This window comes from Chionomys nivalis, chromosome 25 (genome assembly GCF_950005125.1).
Source record: "Chionomys nivalis chromosome 25, mChiNiv1.1, whole genome shotgun sequence".
Taxonomy (NCBI): domain Eukaryota; kingdom Metazoa; phylum Chordata; class Mammalia; order Rodentia; family Cricetidae; genus Chionomys; species Chionomys nivalis.
Window position 1 is genome coordinate 5,492,966 of NC_080110.1, and position 12,242 is coordinate 5,505,207.

At 43.3% G+C, this 12,242-nt stretch overlaps 1 protein-coding gene across 1 annotated transcript in view; it reads right to left on the bottom strand.

Annotated features, from left to right (window-relative positions):
* Gas2l3 (growth arrest specific 2 like 3) overlaps positions 1–12,242 on the bottom strand; it is a 31,443-nt gene that overhangs the window by 11,916 nt on the left and 7,285 nt on the right. Inside the window, exons 2-6 of the mRNA XM_057757964.1 lie at positions 10,610–10,675; positions 10,025–10,075; positions 6,699–6,867; positions 5,025–5,140; positions 2,062–2,203 (exon numbers count right to left, since the gene is read on the bottom strand). Of these exons, the coding sequence (XP_057613947.1) occupies positions 2,062–2,203; positions 5,025–5,140; positions 6,699–6,867; positions 10,025–10,048 (451 nt within the window). The 5' untranslated portion in view covers positions 10,049–10,075; positions 10,610–10,675. The remainder of the gene's footprint in view (positions 1–2,061; positions 2,204–5,024; positions 5,141–6,698; positions 6,868–10,024; positions 10,076–10,609; positions 10,676–12,242) is intronic.

The following is a 12,242-nucleotide window of genomic DNA, read 5'->3' on the forward strand; positions in this document are numbered from 1 at the left end:
ATGTGTTCTGCGCTTATCTACCCCACAGGCAGCCTTGAACCCCGAGTTCCTCTCTCTTCTGTCCAGATGCCAATAGCCAATTATCTCAACAGCTGTCTTCTATCTAGCCTAAGTCTTCCCCATAAGAGGAAACTCAAAAGCAAGTGAGGGGCTGCTCTCCGAAATCCTGACTGTGGGAAAGGCTGCTGTCTGGTCAATCTAAATAAAGACTGCTTAATCAGACAGTTGTGGAAATGGTTTTCCCTCGAGTCTAACAAGAAGTCCTAAGGGAACTCTGGAATCCTAACCTAATATACAATGCATTCCACCAATAGACAAGGCAGTTGCTCTCTGAGGTGTGAACAGTATCTACAAACGATCTGTTTCCTTTGAAGCAAGTCTAGAATCAAGGCTCAGGCCGAGGTCACAGGTGTGCACCAACATGCCTGGCTGTAAAGTATTCTTAAAGCAACAGAAAGGGCTTCTATCTGAGTTAAAGCCACAGAAATAAAGAAATTTATCATGAAATATTTCAAACCTGTTTTTATAAATATCCTAAGTACCTTTAAATAGTATATTTTTAAAAATTACATTGAGTTCCAGGCAAATGTATAATATAAGTCAAGCATCTATATCTCACTTGAGTGCCTGCAAAGGAACTACTGGTACTGACTGTATTTTTCTCAGTCCAATGCTGCCCTTCAGCGCTGCTGGAAGATGTCTTTTACATTTAAAAAATAAATGAAAATCTCAGACCTTTTCAAAACGAGTAAGCTACGAAGGAAAGCATTCAAAGCACCTCCTCCTCCCTTTGATCACTGGTGGCTGGATGTGCTATTCAGTCAGCATCATTGTCAGTAACAATTGGCACACCTGGGTTCAGAGCACAGCCAGCCTGCAGGGCGGTCTGCACTGGGCGGGGGCAGGTGGCCAGAGCACACCACAGGCGGCAGATTATCCAGGCGCAGAACACACTTCACACTGTGGGCGAAGAGTCTTAAAACTAACAAGTTCAACTAAAAAAGTCTGCTTCTTTTAATCGTCACCACAAATCGGAGGCTGTAAACAGCGTCAGAGATGAAACTTCTGTCTAGGAAGTGTCCCCTATGGGTATAGCTCACACCGTAACATCATTCATTCCATGCATATGCATTTTCATACATGGGCTGGAGAGATGGCTCGGCAGTTAACAGCACCGCCTGCTCTTCCAGAGATCTTCAGTTCAATCCCCAGCAATCACATGGTGGCAAAAAACCACCTGCAATGAGATCTGGTGCCCTCTTGAGGAAGAGACCTGGTCAGTCGTCCTCATCAACAGAACCGCTATACACGGGCTGCCCATGCGTGCTGCTGCATTGCCAGGGCGTAAATTTCAAATTTCATATGCACACATATACACACCTATAAGTGGTTTGAAAAGTGTGTATAAACAGCAGTCAGCCACTCCACTAGTGCCATACAGGTGCTTCTGCTGACTTAAGAAAATGAGAAAAATACATCAACAATCTTTCAGTAGAGCATAATTTTATATGAGGGGGAGAGGTGCATTTCAAGGCAGGGTTTCTCTGTGTAGCCCTGGCTGTCCTGGAACTCACACTATCGACCAGGCTAGCCCTGAACTTCTGCCTCCTGAGTGCTGGGATTAAAGGTATGTGCCACCAGTACCCAGCTTGGAGCATGATTTCTCTAATGAAATGTCAAAAAAATATTCTTTTTAGATAACAAAGAGGGCAGTTATTATTTATAATTCAGTCCAAATACTATAAGCACGTTTCACTTGTTATTTTTATAATGATCTGGTTAAAGAGGAGTTGCTAGTAATTCACACCTGGTAGAGTCAATCTTCAGGAAAATATCAGTAAATCATTAGCACAGAATCTAGTGGCAGCCGACTCAGAGAATTCTAGATACACGAAGCCTATTAACATAAGTGAAAAGTTTACTATATTTGATATAGTATAAATTGCTAAGTAATAGCGATATGGCATTTTGAGTCACTATTTAGAAAGGAAATTTAGAAATGGGGGACACAAAACCAGCCTAATAAACACAAAAAGCTCTGGCGGGAGCAGCAGCGCTTACCCAGACCCTCAGACTCAAAGAGGTATGTCTCGTCAACGCCGACGCGCCGGCACCAATGGAGGAAGTTTGCCGTGTTGTCTCTGGCGAAGAATGATCCTGACGCGGCATCTTTCTTACAAGGCACTTTTCTCATCGGAAAGTTCTGGAAAAGACAGAAGGACAATTTACCAAAAAAAGAATGAGCGATATTTTCATTCGGTGTTCATTTTAGTATATGACAAAGTCACTGTTAAATGTATTAAGTATAACTACAGACTCCACAGCTTGGAAGGAAAACTATCTTCAAAAATGACTTTCTCCTTTTACTTTAAGTATCTTCCAGAAAAAGATGCTTAGGAAAATGATCTACTCAAAATCAGCAGTAGATTCAAGCTTCTCTAATCTTCTTTTTAAAATAGCACAAGAATGTCAGCATTTAAGCGACGGCCTGGTAATCACAAAGCGTCTACAGTGTGCTCCGCACAGTTAAGCTCAGACACAAACTATGCTGTGCTGTGAACTAACATACTCATTTCTGCTTTCCTCTCCCCACACGGACTCATAAAGGCTGCCCCTGAGTTTCTTAAACAGACTATAAAATAGGGGAGTAGCTGCCCATTCTTAATTCAGGTTCTTGGATGACCTAAGTTTTATAAAACCCTAAATTGGTACTTTTGTTTTCTTAACTATCTAGCTCCAGAGTATGCTGAAATTCCTGCTGAGACTGGGGCAGGAAAGGGGAGGTCTTCGCTTTTACTTTTTAGTTGGCAATTCACAACAGTGATGATTTTAGTGCAATAGGTACAGTAGGCCTTTCTCCATCATTGCCAGTCTCTCTCCCTAGAGACAACTGCTATTACCAAACCTATGTGTCTCCTTCCGGGTGCTATTATTTCCCAGAACCAAAATAGCCCACGTGCATGATTAAATACAGAATATATTATTATTACCAAAAATATACAAAAATATAGCAAAATACAAAGATGATTAGTAGCAAATGAATTCCTCTCACTGACATTTCCATAAAATATCCCCGCAAAGCTATGTATGTGAACCTAGAAAATGCCAGAGAGACACAATTCTACAATTTGATGTCTATGTGTGTGCATGCACTTTGAGTGTATATACACTGGATAGGTTGTGGGAATATTTATGACTTAAAAAGAACATATTTAAATAATTATTTCCAATGAATATAGAATATTCCAATGTTTAGGTAACATAATTTTACAACTTCTCTATTGACAAGCAGATTATATTATTTCTAGCTGTGATTTTTCTCAGAATGAGTTCCTAGAAGTAGAGAATTTTATATATCAATGGAAGTACTTTATTTTTAGTATTATACATATGGATACATATATGCACATATATGCATCTACATATAGAGTGTTATCTCACTATATGTATACATGCATGCATCTACACAGAGTGATATCTCACTATATGGATCATACGTGCAACATGTATGCATCTACACATAGAGAGCTATCTCACTCATTGTCCTCCAAGAACAAGGAACAGTTAATATTTAACTTATAGTATGTCTAGGCTCCAAACTCTCAAAAACACTTAATGTTTGATAGAAAGAAAGAAAACCTAATCCACTTTAAACTGTCACTTTAAGCTTTTCTTTTGAAACCCCTGTATGTCAGGCATTCCATCGATACTTATAAAATTACTACTAAGGCAGCAGATGAAGACTACAAAGATGGTGACAATGATGGCAGCAGATGGGTGACGCACGTCTCACCGCCGTAGTTAGGCTCATTACCGCTGTGATGAAACCCTATGGCCAAACGCAAGCTGGGGAGGAAAAGGGTTTATCTGGATAAACCATATGATACTGCTCATCCCTGAAGGAAGTCAGGACAGCAGGGCCGGAACCTGGGGCAGGAGCTGCTGCAGAGGCCATGGATGGGTGCTGCTCACCACAGCTTGCTGAGCTGCTTTCGTATACAACCACTGGCCCAGGGATGGCGCCCAATCAATCGCTAAGAAAATGCTCTACAGCAGGATCTTATGGAGACATTTTTAAATTGCAGTTTCCGCCTTTCAGGTAACTCTAGCGTATATCAAGTTGATATAAAACTAGGCAGCACAGCCAGGGACTGTCACAAAGTCTTCCCCCCATAACCACACAGCAGCCCTGTGGAAGGCTCTGTCACGGGAGGATCTAGGTGCTGGAGATCACCTGTAGGATACCGGGCACTACCCTAGACACCATCTATGGGCTTACCATCAGTCAACGGTCACAAATAAACCCTGCAACGTAAATATTTATGTTGTTTCTGGTGTGTGTATGTTGGTGTATGCACGTGTACGTGCTCATGGAGACGTGTTTCTTAAGGCGGATCTCTTAGTGAACCTGACACTCACTGGCTGGTTGGACAGGTAGCCCAGACAGCCTTTGGGATCTGCCTGTCTCTGTCTGCCAGTCCTGCGATCATAGGCCCAAGCTGCCACGGCCACCTTGTACTTGGGTTCTGGGGAATGGAGCCACCTTTCAAGCCTCAGTCAATGTTACTAACTCTATTTTACAAATATGGTTTTTCAAATGCACAAAACATTAAATCAGTTTCCAAAGTCCCATAGCCAGTGATATGATGGAAATACCCACATAGAGATAGGTAATAAGAAGCAGACACGTCTACCCTTTTCTGCACAGAAACAGGAGAGGTGGATGTGGGAGGAGAGGTGGATGGGGGAGAAGAGGTGGTGCAGGGGAGGGGTTGGGAGGAGAGGTGGATGGGGGAGAAGAGGCGGTACAGGGGAGGGGTTGGGAGGAGAGGTGGATGGGGGAGAAGAGGTGGTGCAGGGGAGGGGTTGGGAGGAGAGGTGGATGGGGGAGAAGAGGCGGTACAGGGGAGGGGTTGGGAGGAGAGGTGGGAGGGGAAATTGCAGTCAGGATATGAAATAAATAAATAATAACAATAAAAAGTAGACATGAACAATGAACTTCGTCGCTGTCAGTATTTGCTTACCCCTGATTCTTCGGAGTGGCGCGCTTTTACCATATTTTGAAGAACGTTGATTAATTGACACAACAGCACTCCATTGTCAAGTTCTTCCAATAACCTTTCGGCCTTAATGTCAATACCTAAAAACACAGTTTAAAGCTAAGACCCATCTAAAAGCAGCAAATTCAAAAGCAGTGGCTACAACCTAAATATAATCAGATAACAGCTAGAAAATTAAACAAATACCAGATGAGACTCCAAGTTTCCATCCTTAGAAGGCAATATTAGAACAAATAATGTCAAGGTAAATTTAACACAAGAGAAAAAAAATCAGTGGTTTGTAAAGTTTATAAAAAATACATGTGCAGCCAGGCAGTGGTGGCACATGCCTTTAATCCTAGCATTCAGGAGGCAGAGGTAGGCAGACCTCTGTGAGTTCAAGGCCAGCCTGGTCTACAAGAGCTAGTTCCAGGACAGGCTCCATAGCTACTGAGAAATCCTGTCTCGAAAAACCAAAAAAAAAAAAAAAGTGCATTTATGTCAGATCAATTCACTGCACATCAATATTGCTTGTACAAAGGGGAGAAAAGGTTCTTTACCAATAAGATGGACTCTGCTCAATTTAAAGGTTAAATACAGTACCAGAAATGACATCTTTAAGAGCATTATTACATTAAGAACTTGAAATCTGGGCTGGAGAGATGGCTCAGAGGTTAAGAGCATTGCCTGCTCTTCCAAAGGTCCTGAGTTCAATTCCCAGCAACCACATGGTGGCTCACAACCATCTGTAATGGGGTCTGGTGCCCTCTTCTGGTCTGCAGGCATACATACAGACAGAATATTGTATACATAATAAATAAATAAATATTTAAAAAAAAAAAAAAAAAAAAAAAAAAAAAAAAAAAAAAAAGAACTTGAAATCTTCCCAATCCTCAAGCTGATGCTCGACAAAGAGTGACTGCTGTGTGTGTGTTTATCTTCAAAGGACCGCGTCCATCTTCAGACTTTTCCCTCCCATGAAATCTCAGAATGCTACATGAGCGTCTGTAGCTAAGTGATATGAGGAACTCGGGGACAAGCTCCCTCAGTAAAGAATGAGGTCCTGAGCTTGGGTCCTGAGCATCTACGTGAAAGATTGATGTGTTTGTGTGCCTGTGGCAGAGTCAGGAAGATCCCTGGAGCTTGTGGCCAGCTAAGCACATGCGCGCGCACACACACACACACACACGAACACAAAAGCCCCAACACCCTGGAAAGAAAGCTCAGAGCATGCCTCATAATCTTGAATAGAGTAAAAAATGTAATGCCAAGTATTCTCCAGCTGACACTTCCCCCTTGCCCCTCAGTGTCTCAGAAACAGTATTAATTTTCATATAACTAAAGCATGTCTTCCACTTACAACCTTAGAGCTCAGTTAAAAAAATCAATATTCGACATACACAAGTTTTGGAAATAGATTAAAATTAACCATAAAGGACTGGTTATTCCAAAAGGCTGGCCACTTCAATCAAATCTCAAGTTTCCTATGATTCAGGTTGAGGGCGAGCGTATCTTTTTAACTACGCAGACTGTGCAAACAGGACCTGGCTCTGCCATTCACTGGCATATCCCTGACATCTGGAATAATCAATCACTCCTTAAATGAAGATAAAATTAAAAAAAAAACCGGTGTTACAAATCAAACTTCGTAAGCCTTACCTAGTAGGCCAGACAGCCAAATGGAGAGATCTTCTTTCATGGGCAGCAGACTGGCTTCGTGCCTCACGGCTATCCACTCGTCGTACTGGCAAACATCGGCCAGTCCTGGTCCATGTCTGGGAGTCAGGGGACACCTGGGACTCAGAGGTAGGTCCTCCCCAAACCAGACCTAGACAAAAGGCCAGACAGCTGAAAGACAGCAATCTCTGCTGAAAGTCGCCATAGCCCACCCGTGTCCGTGTTTAATCAGTAGGCGTAGGCCATGCCGACTAATCAAAACTACCCCATCTCGTAGCAATGGATAAGTCAGAAGCAAACTGGATTCTCTGGAATGTTTTCAGTATTTAGTACAGTGGTCAAGTCAATGGACACTGAATGAATGAGTGGACTCTGCCGTCGAGTCGAGGGGAAAGCAGCTCGACAAACAGTGCTTCCTTCTCCACTTGTTCAGCCAGGATCCCCACAGCATAGCTCTAGAAGGGGTGAACGACACCTGCCTCACAGGGAACAGGTCTGTCCGTCCAGCTCTGGCCCTGACAGACAGCAGAGACTCAACGACTGTCTGCTGAACGGAAAATGGATGAACGCATAAAAGGCGTCTGCAAATTTCATAATTGTGATGCTTTAAATATTTCATTATTTTTAATTGTGTGTGTCTGTGGGTTTATGTATACTAGCATAGGTGCCCGTGGAGGCCAGGAGAGGGCGTCAAATCCCTCAGAGTTGGAGTCACAGGCGGTTGTAAGCCACCTGATATGGGTTCCTCTGCAGGAGCATATGCGCTCTCACTATTGAGACATCACTCCGTTCCCTACAATGCTATCTTTACTTTTTTTTTTTCTAAATACTTCGATCAATGCAATAGAATGGCAAACTACAGTCTAAGCAAATCTGCTTTATCATCTGCATTTTTTATGTCCTGCAACTCAAACATTTTAAAATGGTTGCTATACAAGTACCCAAGCACCCATATAACAGTCTCAGTTTTGCCTGCTTGGCCTGAAAAGCATAAATAAGAATAAAATTATATAAATACACTATCAACCAACACTAGGAAATATAAACAGATTTGCTTTCAGACTATTTATAGAAAAGACTTGCCGGGCGGTGGTGGCGCATGCCTTTAATCCCAGCACTCGGGAGGCAGAGGCAGGTGGATCTCTGTGAGTTCGAGGCCAGCCTGTTCTACAAGAGCTAGTGCCAGGACAGGCTCCAAAGCTACAGAGAAACCTTGTCTCGAAAAACTAAAAAAAAGAAAAAAGAAAAAAAAGACTTCATTGCACAAATTATGAAAGAAGCAATCATGAAGGCACTTTAAGAGCAGAAACGGTTCTCGTCCTCAAGAGAGGCATTAGCTCCCGAGTGAGGTGAGGGAGGCAATGGACAGAAGGTTAACCCTACGCAAGCAGTCTGAACTGGATAGGAAGGGCTCCAGGGAGGCGAAGCAGGACAGCCGGTCAGAGAGCTGCAGAGCCAAGTGACCTGTGTCTGTACCAGGGAGAAGGTGGCCATGACAGTAAGAGCATGGCCACACACCAAGAGTCACTGAACAAATATGGCGTGGGAGGAGGATGAACCCTGTGATGGTAGGACAGAAGGAAACACTCAGGATAACGGACAGATCAAAAAGCCACAGCAGGAAAAGCCATGCCGTCTGATTTTTGCTGACCAAGTACTGCTGAGTGGGAGGCCTTCCCTGGAGCGCTGTCCATACACCCGCGTCACTCCACTGAAGGTGAGTTTCCCTGCCCCACCTTCTGCCTGGCGGAGGGTCTTCCTGAGTACCCCCCCTTCTCTCTACTGGGATTTTTGTGAGTTGAACTTGTGCAGGCAAACTATAAAGGGAAAAAAAAATAAAAACCCGTTTCCAATCTCGTCTGGCGAGATAGAAACATATGTTAGAGGAAGAATTACCAAAAAACAAACCCCTCAAGGGCCACTGGGCAGTAGGCAACCTAGCAGGGTCTCCGCATGTGCTATCCTGCTGATTGACAACTGCCCTGCAGAGAGAGAACTGTATCCTCACCTTACCTTCCAGTGATGAAGCAGAGGCAAGATAACTCTCCAGACTCTCACTCTGAGATTGGAACTAAGCTGCGACTGACTCTCTTAAGTTCTGACTTTCCAATGTGTTTGGTTACCAGCTGGCTGTACCTTTCTAGGTAAAAAGGTACATTGTGACTTCTGCCTTTAAATCAACGTTTCGTTGTTCTATTAATACCCAAAGAAAGAAAGCAAAAGAAAAAACAAACAAACAAAAAACCCAGCAAACTTTGGAAATAACTTAAATGTAAGACTATCATGGTTTCTGTGACTCCCCACTGCTGGCTTCACCCAGCCATAAACTGTAGAGAGCCGTGTGGAGTCACACCTGATGGCAATGTGTAGAGAGCTGCGTGGAGCCGCACCTGTGCTGGCTCCCGCCCTCCGCGATCCCGAAAGCAAGTGCTCTTTGTGATAATCAACTCCTAATATCAACTAGACCTGACTTATGCTATTATGATCGTCAGCTGCTTGCATATGCGTGGACCTATGGGCAGTGCCCACCTGGCAATCTGGGGTTGGCGGCCCAGGCCTACTTAAGATCTGGGAGAGGTTTGCCCGGAGAGAGAGGTAGATAGAGACAGAGAGAGAGAAAGAGAAAAAGAAGTTGTGAATAAAGTCCTGAATAAACTGCTTAGCAAGAAGAGCTCCGGTGTTGCGCGTCTTCCTTGCTGGCCGAGGGGGACCGTGACAATAAACAAAACAAAAAGCCCTACTCATTAAACATTTTAATTCTAATATAGAGTCAGGGACAGGTTCATTTATAAAGCATATGGACAATTACATAAACCAAGACTTGAATCTCTTATTTGACTGTTAGTGACTGTTCCTTCAGCTATCTCATGTACCATGTTCTAATGAGAGGGATATTATAAAATACTGCATTTATTTTCCCCAGGTTGACCCACCAACCACAAATACTTTTGATTCTTTCAAATGTCTAACACAAGTAAAACTCAGAATTAAAATCTTAGAACTAGAAAGACAAAATGCAGTATTTCTAGTGTTAAAATGTAGTGTTAAAAAACTCAAGCCATGTCAGGCAGTGGTGGCGCACACCTTTAAACCTAGCACTCAGGAGGCAGAGGCAGGTAGATCTCTGTGAGTTCAAGGCCATGAGGTGTACAGAGCGAGTCCCAGGACAGCCAGGGCTACACAGAGAAACCCTGAAACCCGGTCTCCAAAAACCAATAAACAAAACAAAACACTCATGCCATAAAAAGAACTGAATCGATAATATCAATTCATAGTTTATATTTACTTCTTACAAACAGAGAACTCACCTGAATTGCAGGCTGCATGGTCATGTATCTCCACTGTGCAGAACTGTTACTCTGGGAAGAGAAGGGATCATGGGAAGAGAAGGGATCAGCATGCAGATCAGCATGCAGATGATGGCAGAGTTCTAGCTCCCCTGGCTCCCAAATGACAGCATGAGGAATGTGCCTTGCTCCCTCTGTGCCTTACCCCACCTGAGACTTCTCCTCTAGCTAGAAAGCTCGACTCTGCCTCCTGAGTTACTTGCAGAAGAAAAACCCGAGAAAACTTTTGCTACATTGCCCCTGGCACTAGTATCACAGCAACTGTTAAGGTGTCTCGGCAGCGAGGTCGACTTCATGACAGAAGGAGCTCTTCCCACAACAGCCTCCCACAATTTTTTCCCATCTAATAATACAAAGGTGACGTCAATATAACCCCTCAAACCCAATACTGAAACGCAAGAATCTCTGATCTCTTTGTAGCGGTCATATCTCTATGAGTCAAATGAACTTGGTACAGAAATCACATGCTGAACCAGAAACTTTCCTGCTAGACAAGACAGTAAAGATAACCATCCGTTTCAACTGTGAATTAAAAATACGCGATACCTTTCTGTGATGATTTGTCAAAAACAAGAGGAACAGCAGTTGGCACCAAAGTTCTGGTCTTGAAATCTACAAAGGAAAGATCAACTTCAATAAATTAAATTGGATCAATACATGAAAGTGCTCTCAGTGAGAAAATAAGTGAGCGCTTAGAGAAAATATTATAGATGATATAAAACATGGGTCTGTTGCTCGTTTATGGCAGATAACACACTATTTTTATTAGAAACTATCACTAAGAGACTTTAGGAGAAAATTATGAAACTATTTATAAGACTGAAACGTTACCTGTTCCCCTGGGCTCCCTCACAGACATCTCGCGCTCAGCGCCAACTCTACACAGCGCATTCTCTAAGGAATAAGAGGAACCTGGGATAAAGCTAATGGAAGGGCTTAACGTTCTACCGCGTTGTCTCTGCAGAAGGCAAAAGACCACAGAATGCCCTTTCGAATCTGTTTTCCTTTTCTCCGCCACAGCAAAAGGCCAACGCACAAGTGCGCATGCATTGCTAATGAGGTACTTGTGCTTCCCACCAGCTAATTCCGTGGGGGAATACATTCTCCTTTAGCATAAATAACCCTTTGTCCTCAACAAAAGTCCACAGTGTGAAGCTTCCGAGACCACTTCGTAAAAATGCAGCAAAGAAGCTGCGCCCATTAAAATGAGGTTCCACATAATCAGACAAGAGCTCTAACAGTTGGCGCTGCCGACCCCCAGCAAGAGAAAGCTGCAATTATAAGGCGCGTGCACGCCCAGAACACGGTGGCACGTTCACAAAGGGGCCTCCTGGGAATGCTCAGCAGCTGCACTTTTTAGGGAAGATTCAACAAAATTAGTTTTATGAAAGAAATGGAGAATTTGTGTACAACAGTCACTTGAACTTTAGCAAAAGTCATGCTTTCAAGTTCTTCTTGTACAAGAGACAGCACTCTTGCAAGGACAGAAACATAACCACTTAAAATGTTTCCAGGACGCTAGCCCAGCGTGTGCAAAGCCTTGGGCTCAACAATAAATAAATGAACTAATTTGTAACAAAATAGTATGCAAGTAAGTTGTACTAGACACTCAGCTCTGAAAGGCTGGTATGTACACTACTTATTTAGGGAAAACGTTTATAAACTGTCCAGACTGAATCAGTTAACCAGGTGCTTAAAGAGTACTTACCTTATTTCGGATATAGAGAGCCAGTTGTGTGTATGTATGTGCGTATGTATGAATATAGCATGAATCTAATTGGTCTTAACAATAAAAACTTTAAGCCAGCCATCAAGGGGTGAAAGCTGATGGGTCAGAAAAGCAGAGCAACCAACCACTGGAGAGTTCTTACCTCTACCAATGCTCAGAAGGGCATCCTGTCCTCAGAAGGCTTCCTCAGACTGCACCCATCTCTCTGAAACCTCAGACTGCAGTGAGCTCCTGTCTCCTCCCACCTTATATTCCTCTCTTTGCCCAGCCATATCACTCCTATCTCCACCTCCCTACTGCTGGGATTAAAGGTGCGGGATGCCAAGTGCTGAGATCACCTTTGTGTGAGTTCTGTTTCTCTTTCAGATTCAATCTCATGTAGCCCAGGGTGGCCTTGAACTGACAGAGATCCATCTGCCTCTAACACCCAAATCCTGGGATTAAAGGTAT